At 39.3% G+C, this 18,025-nt stretch overlaps 2 protein-coding genes across 3 annotated transcripts; both read right to left on the bottom strand.

Annotated features, from left to right (window-relative positions):
- Positions 1-204: 204 nt before the first annotated feature.
- si:ch211-250n8.1 lies at positions 205-6,000 on the bottom strand. Of its 2 annotated transcripts, XM_019118520.2 has the most exons (16): positions 5,701-6,000; positions 4,165-4,269; positions 3,576-3,651; positions 3,044-3,200; positions 2,925-2,970; positions 2,782-2,840; positions 2,655-2,690; positions 2,508-2,560; positions 2,182-2,314; positions 1,548-1,765; positions 1,402-1,447; positions 1,205-1,270; positions 1,034-1,093; positions 865-953; positions 471-565; positions 205-357 (listed from the first exon to the last, which is right to left on the bottom strand). In XM_019118520.2, exons 1-16 carry the CDS (start codon positions 5,873-5,875, stop codon positions 323-325), a joined length of 1,449 nt encoding a protein of 482 aa, XP_018974065.2. In that variant the 5' UTR covers positions 5,876-6,000; the 3' UTR covers positions 205-322. The 2 variants fall into 2 exon arrangements, 1 of the variants encoding a protein (XP_018974065.2); XR_002020370.2 differs by lacking the exons at positions 205-357; positions 471-565 and having other exon boundaries at positions 871-953; positions 1,180-1,270.
- Positions 6,001-11,993: 5,993 nt separating this feature from the next.
- LOC109105526 (galanin receptor 2a-like) lies at positions 11,994-14,908 on the bottom strand. Its single transcript, XM_019118821.2, has 2 exons — positions 14,375-14,908; positions 11,994-13,281 (listed from the first exon to the last, which is right to left on the bottom strand). Exons 1-2 carry the CDS (start codon positions 14,719-14,721, stop codon positions 12,540-12,542), a joined length of 1,089 nt encoding a protein of 362 aa, XP_018974366.1. The 5' UTR covers positions 14,722-14,908; the 3' UTR covers positions 11,994-12,539.
- Positions 14,909-18,025: the final 3,117 nt, after the last annotated feature.

Here is an 18,025-nt window from a genome sequence, read left to right as displayed (position 1 = left end):
TTTAATGGTGATTTCAATTTCTTGTCTGTTTTAAGTGTTTCATAATATTTGTGTATTGTGTGGGGAAAAAAATATATAAAAGCATAAAATCTTGTAACAAAAAGAGACGCAGTATTTAATATATTTCTATCAAAACAACACTGCACAAATACAGAATATTACAATAAGCTATATTGTTAATATATAGAATATATAACAATGCAATATAGGTTAAGCTATATTGTTAATATATAGAATATATAACAATGCAATATAGGTATTGTGCTCAAAAACACCTGATGCACACTTCAGAAGATGTCCAGTCCACTCAAGATCTGAATTTTCATACAAACCATTCTGTATGTTTGAACCCAGCGGCTGTGGTGATAAAAAGAAATACACAAAAATCTTACAAATGATATTAATAATCAGGACTTGACATAATTCTTTCATTACATGAATACTGTGAATTAAAGTGGTTTCACGCTCACCTATACGGTTAACAATCTCTTCACACTCACTGCTTGTGGCAGCCTGCAGGACCACACAACAGAAGCCTGACTGTTTGCCTGCTTGCGGTGAATCTCTGAAACCAATTACATGGTAAGTACTGAAAACACAAAGCCTGGAAGAAATGTCACTTATAAGCAAATGGAATGCAGATAAACCAGTCTCATAACCCATCTGCCATTTATTCAAACTCCAACACCATATCGCATACTGAAAGCTAGTAATTATCTGAGTTTTAACTGAAAGAGAGTTTCATATCTGAGAGAAACATTGGATATTTCAAGAAAGAAAGCTTAGCATAAAACAGCATGCCATGCATTTAATTTTAATGACTTGAATCAACATCTAGCTACAACATTTTCTCAAAATACTTACAGTACACAAAAAGCAAAAATGGTTAAATCAGGTTGGCTTCCAAACCTCCCAACACATGATATCTCAGGGAAATGATGTTGAAACAGCTCCTGATCAAAAGGAGAAACTTTGGCATAAAATGACTCACCTTTAACCTAAGTTATTTGTATTTATATTGAAAAACACAAACCTGCTTATTGGACTTATCTATGCAGGTAAGATGAGTCTCCTTTACATCCAGCAGCACTTCCTAAATGACAAAATCAAAAAGCATGCATGATATATTAAAGGCCAGGTCTTAAAATGAGCTTACATACCTTTCTACATAAAACTCACTTGCTCAATTGTACTGTAGATATACCTTTCTTGCCTGACTGCTCTCCAGAACCACCGGAATGGCATGCTGCAGGACCTCCTTACCTCCATACTTTAACAAAAATAACATTCATATTCAATAATCACATGCTTTAGGATCAAATATTGACTCAAAAATACACATGCATGGATTAAAGTGAAACAGGAGCACCATAAAGAGAGATGTTTACACAACTACTGTACCATTCCTATGTTTGCTTTTCCTAAGAGGTGCACGCCGTACAGGATCCTGTTAATGAAACATGATCAAACAGTTACAGGCTGGGGCTGTATGTGGTATTTCTGACTAATACAATTGCAAACATACATGAAATCTTTATTGAGAGTACCTGCCGTCTTTCACACACTGCGTCTGGCCTCTCTTCTGACCCGAAGCTCTGTCCTGCTGAGAGGCTGGTTTTGGGCCAAACTGAAGTGAGGGTTTTTCCTGTTTGAGCTGCCGTAAGTGTTTGACCAGTGGCTGATAGATAGACCCATCTTCTCCTCTCCAACGTATCAAGTGAATGGAAAGGGGCTGACCCTTCAGCTTAGACAGAACCACACCTGCCTTTGGATGGGAAAAGTGTGTGACCTGTTAGTCAGATATTGAGTCTTTTCAGGAGCTGTGCATTTATTTTATCTTCCACTTTGTGGAAAACAGCAGCTCGGACATTGTACCTAACATCCTTTTGTTATGTTTCCCAGAGGAAAGAAAACTAAATGTGGTTGGAACAACATGAAGGTCAGCAAATGATGACAAAACTAATTTCTGTGTGAAGTTGGGAACTATTCCTGTCAGGAGCCATATCTTGTGATGAATAAGTCTTAGAATAACCAAACACAATGAAGCTTATCATGATTATATAATCAATTCAGGCAAAGCAGATAGCAGAGTACAAAAACATAAAGCTCTCTAAGATTCATTTATGATGATATGTTAGGTCATGCAGGACGACACATTTTATGGGAAAGATTACTTCTGACCTGCCCATTGCTAGCATTCCTCAGTGATATCCCATTCATTTCATCAATGATGTCACCAGGCTCGGCAAACATATCCACCTGAGCTTGACTACCCTGAAGCAGGTCCAGTACAAAGACGCGTCCATCTAGGTACCTTTAAAAAGAAAGATTATTAAAATATGTGATATGAATAGAAATACTAATTTGGAATATTTGCTATTAATTCTAGAAAATCCAAAACTTGCGATGTGTAGCTGAGAGCAAAAATATATATTTTTTTTTAATTGGCTAAAATGACATGAACAAATGCAGCATTCAGAATTGAAAAGACATGCCAACATGCTAACCTGAGCACCATCCCCAGCTCTCGACAGGGAACAGCTTCATAGATTTGACACACCTAAAACACAAGCAAGGTTTGCAACATGCAGTTCAGCAAGAACTCTTCATGCACATACAGGTAAATCAAATACATGAGAACATCAAGATTGTACCGGAAGCAGCCAGCTTTCATCCAAGAAGCTGCAGTTCTGAGATTAAAGTCACAAATAGAAAGTTTTGTGTAAGAAATGAAGATCTCAAACTCAAATATAGCAAATGCAGGGGACAAGCAGTTCATACCTCAATACTGATCTTAAAGTTCATTTCTGACAGCACCATAGACAGTGAAAGAAATGGTTCTGTTTGGAAACATTTGAGACAGTAATTACAGCAAAACAACCAGTATATAACTGCTAAAGTATCTTGACCTAATAAAAACTCACCAACAAACTCCTCATTTCTCAGAATAGCAACATTAGGGCAATACCACTGTGAAGATAAGAAATGATGTTGATTGTCTGTAAAAAAATAATTTTCAATTATCACTTGAGTGTCTACTAACCTCGATGACTCTGTTTGTGTGCAGCAGGTGTTTTATGACATTTCCCAGGGTTCTCCTCATCAGCATGAGCCGTATGAAGAAGCGTCCTCGGCCTTGAGAGGTGATGAGCTTGCTGCAGGCTGTGGTCTGCTGCACAGCCAAAGAAACTGAACTCAACCTTCAGGAGCACACAGAACATTCTGATCAGACAGACCTCACTGAGATGCATTTTCTGTCCCATTTTCAGCAAATCTGTGGCTGTGATTCATCAAAAGATGTTATTTTTAAAATATAAAAATGAGGAGACATACATTATAAGAGTGAAAATGCATTTGGCTTTTTTATCATTTATTTTTTATAGTTTTAGTGTAATTAGCAGCATAACAATTAGGCAATGACAAAAACAACAATTTCCAAGATTAATTATTTATTTTATTTACATTAATCAATAATGTATCATTGTTTTTCATTCTTTGTCGTAGTTTAAGTTAGACTTTTAAACCTATGTTATGTTAAGCTAAAAATGGGAAGCAATAAGTGCATAATGACTCACCTGCCACACGCATCATGGTGTAGAAGCTGTTCAAAACAATGCCAGTAATCTCTATGTGCCAAACTGAGAACAGGCTCTAAAAACATTAACGATTAATGTTCATTATGTAATAAACATAGTGTCACGTGCATACACTTTAATTTGCTTGCATACTAAAATTTGTACTAATATTAAAAAGAAAAAAAAACTGTTTCAGAATATTAATAAAAACAATCTTAGTGATACTAAAATAACAGACTTTGTGCTTCTCCTTTACTATCTTGTCCAAATAACACTTTAGGTATGTAAAGAAACGCTTCCGTTGATAGTTTATGTTTGTGTACAAAACTAATTTGAAGCACTGAATCATCGCATGCATAAAATCATGAGAAACATAAACTAATTAAAGTAAATCCAAACAAACATCTAATATATACAATAAATACATACATCATTATCATCAAAAAACAATAAAAGTCATCCTGTAATGTGTATGGATATTCCCACAGTGTGTGCCAGGTGTAATGACGGCTCTTGTTTGTACTGTGTTTGCTGACAGGTGATGATGTGCAGGTGTACAGGAGAGTGCGTGTTGGTGTGTGGAGCTCACGCTGTAGTCCCTTTCGCAGTATCAGTTCCAGGAGCTCACAGCAGGATGCCAGGTGTGGGTTGGAGTCAGACACAGTGCCTTCCGATTTTAAATTCAGAATGCACACTGGGAATAAACAGGGAGGACGATGGTTAATGGTTAGTTTTCTGTTTTTAATCACAAGATATTATGTAATGTAGGTGGAACAGACCTTGCTTCATTAACCCAGACCCAAACAGCACACACAACAGCACACTCTGGCATACTTGGTTGCCCTGGAGCTCACCACAGCTGTGTGGCTTCTGTTTACCCCAGGAATATAGCGGGCCGTTCCTTCTGAGCTGCTTTTTAAGTGTCAGTAAATGTGCACATGTATCAAGCAGATGCATTTTGCTGTTGCATCATGTCTCACTTGTTCTTTAGCATCCAACACCATGAGCATCACATTTACACATATAAAAGTGTGGTCACAAAAGCGAAAAAAGGTCTATTATCATCTGTGTATTGATGCATGGACAGCTGCTCACAGAGAAGTCACGTTCAAACTAATAAGCAGCTTTCTGTTGGTGAATGCACCAATTTGCTTGAACAACAAGCAAAATCTGCAAGATCGCTTGGATTTCTATAAAAACATTGGATTTTACAGAGCAATGGTAAATGTGACCCCACCTTAAAAGGTGTATAAAAACAGCTAGATTGAGAGTAATAGTCAGGGGTGCATTTCCCAAAAGCATCGTTAGCTAACTATGGACTATTGGTAACGACGGAATTGCATCCATAGTTGTTTTGGGGAAATGCACATACCCTATCTGTATCTGAAATTTAATACTTCTCTACAATATTGTACGAAAAAACAGTACGCAAAAAGGGTTGTTTGTCAGAATTCCTAGTTGAAGAACAGTAGGTGAAAAGTATCTGGATGACCTAAGGTCATTGTTTTTATTTTTATGTTGCCTCCAACATGAAATACAAAAACTGAAAATAAAAAAAATGTAAAGTAGCTCCAGACCGGTTTGTTCTGTTAATCAGTTTATACAGACCGGTTTGTTGTGTTAATCAGTTTAGATTAAGAATTTTTTTATTAAATTATTATTATTAGTTCATAAAACTGTTGTATAAAAGGTATTACATAGCGAGTAAAGGGACAGTTCTACTACATTTTTATACGTGCTATAAAATCCTCATTACTATGGCAAACTCATGCATACTCAACAGACAAATGCTGTTTTTATTAAATAAAGTGTTAGTTTAGTATATTTGGTTCCCGTGATTTACACACACACACACACACAAAATGTAGCAAATATTGCAAATGACCCGGTCTCTTCTACATAGAGCAGCAATTTAAAAATCGCTTCCAATCATCAAAACGGCTAGTTTGAGTGCGCAAACAAGTATGCTAGCTGTCTGTCTCCCAGCAGCACTGCTAACCGAGCAGCGAGCAGAAGCCTGTCACCTTCAGCTGCGTCACCAGAACAACAACTCATCAGTAAAACAGCACATCAAAGCTCAGGTACAGCCTTGAGTGTATGCAAACATATAAGATGCGAAACGTACCTTTAAGTGTTTCGATAAGCGGGTCTTTTGCAGGCATTATTGTGAACGCGCATATTCCGCGACTTCCATCCAGTTTCACTGAAAGCAATACTAATAACCTATCATCAAAGGTTTGTTTTCCCAAGGATGGTTCATGAGTGAAATGTAAAGCACATTCAGTGGTGACACCTGTCATAAATGTACATTAGTCAGTCTCTACCGCCCCTTTGTGAACCCATATGATATGATGGTGATGAAGAGGATGGTGGCGCCCTCTCTATTAATTCAATAAATCAACTCAACAGATACTGTAAAGTTTACAGTGTAGACTATAGTCGCTCCCAGAAGGCTTCAAAACATTATTTAAAATGTGGAAGAATTTGTTTTGAAAAGTATACAAATAAAAATATACAAATAAAGAAATAACAACTAAACAACAATATAGTGTAGTATATTATATATAATAAAGCATTTTTTTTTTTTTTACATTTTCTTTTTTACTTGTTTAATAATAATCACAAGTGTAGGCTATAGGGATTATGTTTTTACAACACGTTTCCATCACATCTTATTAAGTAACCTATTGAGTTCAGAAATGTTACATTTTAGACTTGAGGCAAGCTCCACTATCCATATTGTCTTCTTATTTGGAAATGATGCACAATAACACATTCTGTTCACAAACTTACCATTCTTTATGTATGCCTGCAGAAAACTGGACCTCTAACACTATGGCATCATATTCATATATATATATATATATATATATATATATATATATATATATATATATATAAAATAGTCAGTTTTCCTCAGATGTTGAAGGAGACAACAGAGCAGACATGAATTGAATGTTGAAGTGTTCTTTTTTGTCAAGAGCTTTCATTAAAATGGTGGTGTCATTGTGGATCAGTGTATAGACACAGCACATCTTCAGAAGACTGCATTTCTTATTGATTCACAGCATGAGGGAATTAAAATCCTGTCATCATCAGCCCGTAGTAGCCACTGGTTGTGATAAGTGCTTTTTGAATTACCATTTCAATTCAGAATTACCATTCACTCAATAAGCTTAAAGCTTACTGTATGTCTAGTTACCTTGGTGATAATTGTATATTGTATGTTGCTGGTACAGAAAATCATGCAGCCAATATTAGGAGGTGCACACCACTGATTATATTTAAAATATTCAGATTTCGTCAATCTGTGAATCTGAGTTAAAGGAACAGTTTACCTGAAAATTACAATTTGCTGAAAATGTATTCCCCCTCAGGCCATCCAAGATGTCATCATCAAAACAGATTTAGAAAAATTAAGCATGATATCACTTGCTCACCAATGGATCCTCTGCAGCGAATGGGTGCCATCAGAATGAGAGTCCAAACAGCTGCTAAGACATCACAGTAATTCAAGTAATCCACATGACTCCCATCAATAAATATCTTGTAAAGTGAAAAAATACGTAAAGTGCCAAAATATGAGTCCATAATTTATAATAATGCTGAAAACGTCCATTCCCTGTTGTCCTCTCAAATATAAATCATCTTAATTGTTTAGAAATGTTTGATATATTTGGCCAAAATGGTTTTCACTTGGAAACATTGCTTGATTTATGTATATTTCTTTCCCAATTAAGTGAAGAACTTTTTCACTGGAGAAAGCAATATTATGGATAGAGAGGATTCATTTTTCAGCTGAATGCAACAAACACACAGCTTTTCACATCACTAGACATTAACTGATGGACTGCAGTCATGTGCATTACTAAAGGTGAGTACATTTTCAGCAATTTTTCATTTTTGGGTGAACTATTCTTGTAATATTTCCATAAGAATCATACTTGAACCCTTGCTAAGCTGAACAATTCTGAAAATCCATGTTTTTTCTTTTTTCACTTTTAATTTAGCACGAAAACACACACTGACAATTCCTTTAGTGCGATGTTGGGCCTTTGCTTAACAGCAGTTAAAACTTACTTTTCTTGTTGTTGAAGAAAGTCTTAGATCCTAACTGGACCTACTTCACTGAAGGCACAAGTCTGCTGGGAGGCAACATCTCTGTTCAATTCTCAGAGCATGCTTTAACTCACAGGTTCTTCCATTAGAACTGATTGGAAGCATGAGGTAAAGGACGGCCCCTACCTGTTACATACCAGCGTGATGTCTGAAATGATGGAGCTTATGAAGGGTGCAGCAGGATCTAGACTTCAGCAGTAATTACCTTCAAGAAAACTGCATGCTGCTTAGGTGAATGCTGATTTCTTACCTTCTCAGCCACGATGACACTGTAATGGAGTATGTCAAGCGGTTCTGGCTATATTAATGGCAGAGGATTCATATTTACAGGGTTAGAGGTTTAGAACAAACCCTGAATCAATCAATAAAGCACTGCAATAAGAAGCTTTCAAGTACAGTACAATGCGTAGGCTATCAGTGTGAACACTGGTTACTTTCACCATGTTCTACAACAAGCCTAAGCTGACAACTTTCATCTAGACAAAATCAACAGCTTTCATTTAAGCTGGATCTTCTCTTTCCCCTTTTCCCCCAGAGAGATTATAAGGAGGCATTAGGAAAAAGTACACGATCACCTCATCTGTACACACTGAGGTGTGAGGTGGGCAGATGTGACATCGTTACGGAGAGACAACCTTGCCTTATTAACATCAGATAACTCATCTTATGCCCCTGAGAGGCAAGACAGAGGAGTAGCTTAAATAGTGAACTCTGACTTGACTGTACTAGACTACCACTTTGTATTTGTAGCAGAGATTTATTAAAAATGTGGGGGGGGTTGGTAGTCTGAACATCACAAACAAGAACAGACTAGAAAAGGCAAACTCACTGCCAAAATGTACCACTGTGTAGGTTACAGAACTAGTCGAGAGATTAACCCTGAACCTAAGAAATACTTCACATGCAGGTTTTGTTTAGGATTTTTTAAATGCATTATTCTGTTTACTATTGCAAAATGTACACTGTAAAGGTAACACAGAAGCGCTTCTGCACTATCATCCCAGACCTCCTCCTGCCCAAACTAACTCTCCGTTCCCACCTCCGTCTGTCAGTGGATCAACAGCTTCCTGACAGACAGGCAGCAGCTAGTGAGGCTGGGAAAACTCATATCCAGCACCCGCATAATCAGCACTGGAGCTCCTCAGGGTTGTGTTCTCTCCCCACTGCTCTTCTCCCTCTAAACCAACAACTGCACATCTAAAGACCCCTCTGTCAAGCTCCTCATTCAGGATGGTGACGAGTCTGCTTACAGACACGAGGTTAATTAAAGAGCTGGCTGTCTGGTGCAGTCTCAACAACCTGGAGCTCAACACGCTCAAAACAGTGGAGATGATCGTGGACTTCAGGAGAAACCCCCTGCACTCCCCCAACTCACCATCATAGTGAAAAAGGCCCAGCAGTTTGTACTTCCTTCGCCAGCGGAGGAAGTTCCACCTGCCACAGGAGCTGCTGGAACAGTTCTACTCCGCCATCATTGAATCCGTCCTCTGCACTTCCATAACTGTCTGGTTCAGCTCAGCTACTAAATCTGAAGACTACAGAGGGTAGTCCAGACTGCTGAGCAAATTATTGGTACAACCCTCCCTTCTCTTGAAGAACTGTACTTATCCAGAGTGAGCAAAAGGGCTGGCAAAATCAATCTGGATCCCTCACATCCAGCACGCTTCCTCTTTGAACTGTTGCCATCTGGTCGATGCTACAGAGCTCTGAGCACCAGAACTGCCAGACACAGGAACAGTTTCTTCCCCCAGGCAGTCCATCTCATGAACACTTGACAATAACTGTGGAACACACAATACTATTTATACACTCATACACTTATTTATCTAACACACATAGTCTACACTTCAAATTTGCACATAATATACCTGTACATACAAAACTGTCTATTGTAATATACCTGCACATACAATTGTCAATTTGTATATTGTTATTCCTTACTTACTTGTTCTATTTTTTCATTCTTTTATTATCTGTGTTTTTGTTCAGTCACTGTCATTCTGTTGCACTGCGGAAGCCTCTGTCACAAAAACTAATTCCTCGTATGTGTAAACATACCTAGCAATAAAGCTCATTCTGAAATAAAATATTAGATGAAAAAAAAAAAAAAAAAAAAAAAAAAAAAAAAAAAAAATGAGAAATGTTACTTTGGCAACTAACCGAAACAATATTTATTTAAAGTACTAAATGACTAAAACAAAAATAAATATATAAAAAATATTTTTAAAAAAATCATAAAAATGGACAAAAGCACATAGCAAAAGTTACTACTAAAAAAAAAAAAAAAAAAAAACCCATCATAATAGTATATATAATTAGTAGTTTTTTTTATAGTTTATATTATTTTGTATATACCAAAATAACACGGAACTGCAGTGATGTATTCGTTTATGTTTTATTTTTGAAACTGGCATACAAAAAGGTTTTATGTTATGACATGTTACAGGGTCATCCAATAAACTTAGGTCTCATGTAATGTTCATCTTGGTCCCACATCACAGCTCAGTTAAGGAACAGGAAATTAATAAAGAATCACATTTTTATGATCTCAAGTCATTACAGTTGTGTTCACCCACCAACCCCCTCCTCCATTGCAGACTCTACCCAGCAACATATTCTCACTGGTAGTCTCTACCATTAGTAGTGCAATTTTACTCACCTTAATGTCATTCCTATATTTTTAATTTTATTTTGTGAACCACAACAGAAAGATACCTTTCTCCAAGTTTCTGTTTTTTTTCCACACAACTATAGTGCATTGAGATTTCTACCATCACACATACAATTGAGATCTAAGGGCTCTTGTAAACAGAAGGTGAGTAAATGATAACAAAATTTTCAAACTTTCTTTCAGCACACATTATCTTTATTCTTTTTTTCTTTTCTGACTGCCTTGGTTTTCCTTTGATCATTTCCGTTCAGAAGAGCATCATCATAATCCCAATAAGACACATGAAAATAATTATAACTTATAACAGAAAAGAAGGACACATGGGAAGAATTATCATGGAGAGCAGAAGAGCATCATCATCATCCTCAGTAGAGAGCTGAAATTGATTTTGGCACTCCACCGCTGTCCTCTCAGCATACAGCAATCAGTTTGACTGCAGAGTGCCTCTTCAAGAAGATCCCTAAGTATATGGTTCATGGCCACCAAAGTCTCCTACACAATTACATAGTGAACGAAGAGACTTTTGACACCCATGAAGGACACTGAAATTAAGTTTCTTCTTGTAATATTACTAAAAAACAAATTACTTGCCAGAATGACAACAGCTGGTGCTTTACGGAGAAGAGGTCCTTAGAAATAGATGCCCTCATACTCTTTTTAGCACATGAGCAGTGTCATGGGAAGTTTAAAATAACCACAAATCAGGTTAAATAGTGATTGTACAATAAATACTTGCGTCAGGTGTTAAATGAGGCTGCAACACTGGGCTTTTTCCACTGATGGAGCAAATCAGAGCGCACATATTACCCACAAACTCTCTAAGCAACAGCTGAGCTTAAAGCATCTACACGCGAGAACCAGCCAACTGGCACATTCCCAGTAAAGCCAGATGCAGGGAGAACCAAGATAAGTGGATGTTCTTGTGTGGATCTGTTTCGTAACAGCTTGAGAGATGTATACATTCTGTTGCTTGGAAAGACCAACCTGTATTTTTCACTGCGGATTTCCTTGTGAACAATTATTTATTTATTCATTGTTAATTCTTTGGAGGCATTTTTGGCTCAACCTAAGACAAAATACATTTGGGTCTCACCACCAATACTGTACATTGATAAGAGACATTCAAAGCATTATCTTTAAAATTCATAACATGCTTTACAAATCACACAAACCTAAAGGACAAAGAGGTAGTGGTACAGATATATGTGAGGCAAACTCAAACATTTTTCTGTTTAGTTGTTGAACAGAAGCAAACAGTTTTAGGAAATTTGCAATGGGTCAATGGTCATTGCATTTCCTATTTATTAATTTATTCAAAATACATACAAAATGCAGTCTTTCATACAATTTATGAATATACACTAGTACCATTCAAAGTTTAGGGTCAATAGAAAGATTTTCCACAAAAATGTGAAGTGGTAAAATTGTCTAACCATTGGTAATAATGAGAAATGCTTCTTGAGCACCAAATTTTGTGGCTGAAGTAATGGCTGCTGAAAATTCAGATTTGCCATCACAGGAATAAATTACATTTACCGCCTACATGGGAATATTTAATATTAAAATATTTGATATACTAACAAAACCACATGATACAGCCAACATATATAATAAAAACATGCAAAAAAAAAAAAAAAAAAAAAAAAAAAGTGCATACACACAAGAAAACACGTTTTACAAAAAAAAAAAAGGTTTTTGACAGATTTTTCGACATTATAGACACTCTTGACTCATACATCAGATCCTGTAGACGTTAACCCTAAAGGAGCCGAGAACATAAATTCTAAAAATGTTCAAATATGATCAGATTGTTCTAAATGTTTGCAGTGAACAACTTAATGCCGGCACTGTCCTCTGATAATTGAATCTGCTTGTACCACCGGAAAACCCTACCATGATTCACAGTCTGAAAACACACAGCCACTACTGCACAGTGACGAAAGCTGCCAACACTGACAAAACACAGATGCAAGAGAAATTTTCATTTTAAACATCGGTCACTGTCCTCACCAAGAACAAAAAAAGCGCTGCTTCCTCTCTACCTGACAATCTGCGCCTATATGATATCTTCTGTTATGTAATCACAGCTCAAATGCTGTTAAAAGCCACCGGAACAGAAGAGTTTTATACTTTGGTAAAGCGCTGATTTGACAGTAGGTGAGAGTGTAAGTGGATTATGTCACATTAAATGTCATGAAGGCACTCGTCATCATCTTCTTGCTACTTTTGCTCCAGAGGCGACCCCGGTTTGACCCATTGCTATGATTGGATCCTTCACACAGGGCAGCTTCCATCAGGCTCACCGTCTGTGCTGGCTGCACGGTGTGGATCCGGTTTACGACCCGATTACGAAACACGCAGCCAAACACCTTCTTGAAGCCCTTTCGAAAGTGTTTAGACACCAGGGCGTAGACGATAGGGTTCAGGCAGGAGTTGGTGTATGCCACCAGGTGAGAGAGAATGCGGAGGACGTAGGTCGTGTGGTTAAGCGGGAAGTGGCCGAACCACATGCACAAGATAACCAGGTGATGTGGCAGCCAACATAAACAGAAGAGCGCAGCAACGATGATTATCATCTTGGTCACCTTGCACTTGGCCTTGCGGGATTCCGACATGTCCTGCATGGGGTCCACTGAGGTCCAGAGGTAGCGGATGGTGCGGGTGTACGTGATGCCGAGAATGAGGACTGGGATCAGGTAGCCGAATATGAAGGTGCAGACGTCCATGGCTCGACGATGATGGGTGCTCCATGCTGGGATGCAAACGGTGGTCCCGTCTAGATCCATCTGCTGGTAGTAGCTGAGATAAGGGCTGGAGAAGAACAGAGATAGAGCCCACACAAGGCTGATGGAGGTCAGAGCGTTACGAGGAGTTCTGGTCTCTCTTGAGCGCAGAGGATACCGAATGGCGAGATATCTGTAGGGAACATGCAAACATAATAGCTCAATAATTCATTAGGTAACTAGTGGTTAATCGATAAAACTGCATGAGTCTTGCAGAAGAATATTGCTATGGTTGTGCTTCTATCCGGGGGGAATTAAAAAACACCTGGTGGCTGGTTTTCCAGCATGGACATAGTTTAGTAGGCTGGTTTTAGATGGTTTTTGACCACTTGGTCAAACTGGTCTTTATTATTTATGAATGGCAGTGAAGTGACGCAACTGTTGCTGTAGTCACATGACAATGCCAACATGAAGAACAAAGTACATTTGGATTACATTCAAACTTTAAAGAACATACTTTTTTAAATGGTCTATTGTCAAAATACATATAATACAGTATGCATTATGGGCATTCTTTGAATGTTTCAAAATGATTAACAGTTGAAAACATTTGATAGAAATTTTGAAAAATGATCACAAAGTTATCAAATGTAATCAGTTACATTAATAAAGTAATTGATATAGTTAATACTTTTAAATAGGGTAACTTGTAATCTCTAACCTATAACATTTACAAAGTAACCTTCCCAACACTGGCTACTGGCTATGAAGAGTTTTGGTTCTGGGCAAATATATATTTTCTTTTTTGGCAGCTATCAGCCAATCAGCGTTGTTATGACATAATTTTCCTTTCTCAAGTGTGCTTTTTATTGCTAACAATTTTAGCAATTAACAAAAAAGTGCAATTTAGCCATTATTCTTGAACAAATTCTTCATAATAACGCTATGTTTGCTGTAATTATATTTAATAAATTAATCATTTAATATCTAAAGAGTGAATTCAGGTAAACTGAATTAAACCCAATAACTAAAATGCAACCCAACAATGTTATAGTTGCAAAACAATCCCAAAATAAGATAATGAAAAATATTGCCAATGGTAGAAGTTAAAGTTTCTTTCTGCTCTGTTCTCTAAGTTTCTTGCATTTGCTATTATTTCCTTGTGCATAAATATTGCCTATATTTATTGTCGCTAATTACATCTTATCAGTTATGCGTTTCAGCACGACTCACTGAATTGGAAAGAAACGCCCGCGCTGCTCGTGCGCACCAGGATAAGAACGCACCTGTCCAGAGACACCGCTGCCAGCGTAAAGATGCTCGCGTACATGGTCAGGAAGATGATAAAGTGTACAGCTTTGCACACAGACTGTCCGAAAACCCACTCGTCCATTGTGTAGATGGTAGCCTGGAAAGGCACGCAGAAGACGATAAAGCAGAGGTCCGCCAGCCCGAGGTTCAGGATGAACAGGTTGGTGCTCTTTGTGTTCATCTGGCCGTTGCGAATGAGAACCGCGAGCACAAGACAGTTCCCCACGGTACCAACCAAAAAAATAATCGAGAATATGACAGAAATGATTACAGACTCAACTTTCCAGATGGAATGGAAGTGGATCTGCTGTGATGCGTTCATCTTTCAGACCAGCGAAACGTCTAAAATGCTTCAGCGCTGCATAGAGTCCATATGGACACTCATGAAGAACTTCTACATCGTCATTTTGTTTTTGCGAAAAGTCCTATAAACATACTCAAGCACAACGAGAAAAGAAAAGAATCTTCTGTCTGTAAGGTTTCATGCAGGTACAGAAGGAGGTGTTAAACATCTGATGATCACTCCCATCATCAGCCTCCTCCCCTTATACTCAACTATTCATCAAAAACTTTTCTTAAGATACAATGCAAGACGTTTACATAAATTATGAACACTAAAAATAAAATAAAACTATATATGATATATAGGCTATTTATATAAAATATTTGAATATTTGAAATATGATGCAGGATAACAACTCTATAAATGCAGTTATCGCAGTTAACGCACTAGCCCCGCCCCCAGACCTGAAAAATATGATGCATAAAAACAAATATATAAATGCAAAATATGATGCAGGATAACAACTCTATAAATGCAGTTATGCCCTAAAATTCAAGATATTCGTGCAAAAATGCCCCTGTATGAGTTTTTGTCTTATATTTATCATATGATATTACACGAGCAGGGAGCAGTAGCCTATCACACGAGTGCTGACTTTGTCCCGAATATCACGAGTTTAAATGTGATTTTATACAACAGTTCAATAAATAAGTTGATATTGTGTTATAATTTAAACAGAATATGTGTTTTTGCTCAATTTTGAAGAGAACATATTACCTTTAAAGCCACAGCAGAGTTGTTGAGCGTTTCTTAGTTTCTGAATGAATCCGCGTTTTGAACGAATCGTGTGAATCAATGATTCAAAGACCCATTCACAGAGAGAGTCCTTTACTTCATTCCTGAATCAATCAGCCGTTTTAACGAATAGAATTAAAACATTTACCGCCACCTGCTGGCAGTTTTAGTTTCTTTTTTAGCGCATTATTAAAAAAAAATAATGATAATAATAAAAAAATAAAAAAATAAATAAACTTTAAAGGGATTTAAAAAATTTTTTAAAAATTGTGTCATCATTTGCTCATCCTCATATCGTTTCAAACCTTTCTTTTGTGGAACATAAAATGTATTAAGAATACTTTTAACAAAAAATCTTTATTAACCAACAACTACTATTACATCAAAAAAAAAAAAACACAGATATTTCTCTAAAAATATCCTCTTATAAATAGTATAGTTTATGTTAGGCCGTTGTTGTCAGGATTGGACCTGTTGTCATTTGTGTCAGTTCCTGTTTTTTACTTATTTGGTCTGTTTCCTGTCATTGTTTACTTTGATTATTAATTGATTCCCTACACCTGTGTTTCCTCAATATCCTGCCTTTATAACTGCCTTTATAAGCTTAGTCCTTACAGTTCAGTTTTGTCGGGTCTACAAGTCAGTATGTGTCTTCCTCCTGTTTCCATTGTTGGATTTACCCATGTGTTGGATTAATAAAAACTATTTTGCTTATCCTCGGCTCCGTGTTCCTTCTGGCACAGTAGTGTGACAGAAGACCTGACCTTAACAGTTTAAATTGTGCGTCTACCCTCTGTTTGTTTTCTGGTTTTCCTCAGTCCTTTTGTTTCTGTAGTGGTGTTCATGGATCCCCTCCTTTACCCTGAATTCCTCCTCCTCAATCTCTCGAGGACCATACCAGACAGTTCCTGTTGCTAGCTCACATCACCAGCTACCCGGATGATGCACTCTGCGCTTTCTATGAGGCAAGCCTGAACGCTGAGTGCAGAGCATTGTCGTCTGAAGATGCTCCTCGGGACGAATTCACTGCCTTCGTAGATTGGACTCTGGTGAGAATTAGGTCGCCCCTTACCATCTGCCCCATGGAGGATCTCGCCAGGTCCACTCTGGACCCAGAGCCCAGCCCACCATCTCCCCGATGTGCGAAGCGCATGCCCGAGCCCACCGATGCCAGAGCCCAACCTGTCAGACCAGGTGCAAGAGCCGGTTACAGTGCCTGCTGCAAGGGAGCAAGCCGTGGACGGTGTGAGCGCATAGAGGAGATCCACCCCCTGCACCACGGCTGAGGGTGAGCAAAATATGGAACACCAAAAGGGCCAAAATCTGGAGGAGGATCTTATTGATTGGAAATCAGAACTGGAGGTTGAACTACCCCCTCTCCTCTCTCTGTCGACTCTGCTGGTCCTGTCCAGTCTTCCTTCGTCCTTGGTTTCCTCATCCAGCCCTGAGTGGGCTTCTGATTCTCCAGTGCCAACTCCTTGAAAGTGTCCTCCAGTGCCCGCTCTTAGAAAGTGTCCTCCAGTGGCCACTCCTCCAAAATGCCCGCCCTCCCACTTGCTCCTGCCTCCTTCATTCGCTGTCATCTGGCAGCCCCTCTGCTCGCCCTCAGCCCACCATCTATGTGGTGCGAGCCCCACGGGACTGCCATCCTCTAGCGTCGCGGTGGTTGGAGTCTCCCTCACCTCCGCCTCCTCGGCCCGGACTCCGCCTCTGCCCGTAGTCCCAGCGGCTCCACCGCGGCTCCTAGCTGCCTCGCCTCCACCGTCAACCATCGATCCATCAGCTCCCTGGTCCCTCCGGCTCTGCCTTGGTCGGGCGTCAACCCGCCATCGCCTCTGGACTCCTCTCCACTGGCTGCGCCTAGGTGCTCCGTCCCACCAGCTCCGTTGGGCTCCTTCCTCCCGCCAGCCCCACCTTGGTCCTCAGTCGCTCTGGCTCCGCCATGGATCCTTGGATCTCCTCCTCGGTCGCCAGAGCCCTTGGCTCCACCCTGGCCCCCCGGATCCTCAGCATCCCCCTGGATCGTTGGTTCTCCATCTCCGCCCCTGGCTCCTCCTCCACCTGCTTCGCTGACATTGGTTGGCCCTCTGGAGTCAGCGGCCATTCCTCCTCCATGGCTCCTCCCACCATCGGCTCCACCTTGAGCCGCTGTTATGGCTGTGGCCTGGGTCCAGCTGGGCTCCTCCTGCTCCGGGCTCCTCCTGTCTCCTCCCTCTGTCGTCTCCTCCCTGGCTCCTCCCTCCGTGGTCTTTGTCTGCCGGCCCCCTCCTGGGTCCGTCCTCCACCGGAGCCTCCTCCCAAGTTCCCACTCACACCTCCTCCTGTTGTTGCCTACGGTGCGAGGATGCACCTTCCGAGAGGGGGGCAAAATGATTATGAAATGATTATTAATGGATTCCCTACACCTGTGTTTCCACATTATCCTGCCTTTATAAGCCAAGTCCTTTCAGGCCGGGTCAAGTCAGTATGTGTGTCTTTCTACTGTTTCCTGTTTCTCCTGTTTGTTGGATTTACCCATGTGTTGGATTAATAAAGACTATTTTGCTTA

This window comes from Cyprinus carpio, chromosome B12, assembly GCF_018340385.1.
Source record: "Cyprinus carpio isolate SPL01 chromosome B12, ASM1834038v1, whole genome shotgun sequence".
Taxonomy (NCBI): Eukaryota; Metazoa; Chordata; class Actinopteri; order Cypriniformes; family Cyprinidae; genus Cyprinus; species Cyprinus carpio.
This window is presented reverse-complemented; position numbering and strand designations above follow the sequence as displayed.

Excerpts from the sequence above, each read along its gene's own strand:
- LOC109105526 (XM_019118821.2), bottom strand. The coding sequence starts at position 14,721 with ATGAACGCATCACAGCAGATCCACTTCCATTCCATCTGGAAAGTTGAG. Across the intron at positions 13,282-14,374 it reads GCAGCGGTGTCTCTGGACAG|ATATCTCGCCATTCGGTATC; the intron begins GTGCGTTCTTAT and ends TGTTCCCTACAG.
- si:ch211-250n8.1 (XM_019118520.2), bottom strand. The coding sequence starts at position 5,875 with ATGACAGGTGTCACCACTGAATGTGCTTTACATTTCACTCATGAACCA. Across the intron at positions 954-1,033 it reads TAGATAAGTCCAATAAGCAG|GAGCTGTTTCAACATCATTT; the intron begins GTTTGTGTTTTT and ends CCTTTTGATCAG. Across the intron at positions 566-864 it reads ATTTTTGCTTTTTGTGTACT|AGATTCACCGCAAGCAGGCA; the intron begins GTAAGTATTTTG and ends AATTGGTTTCAG.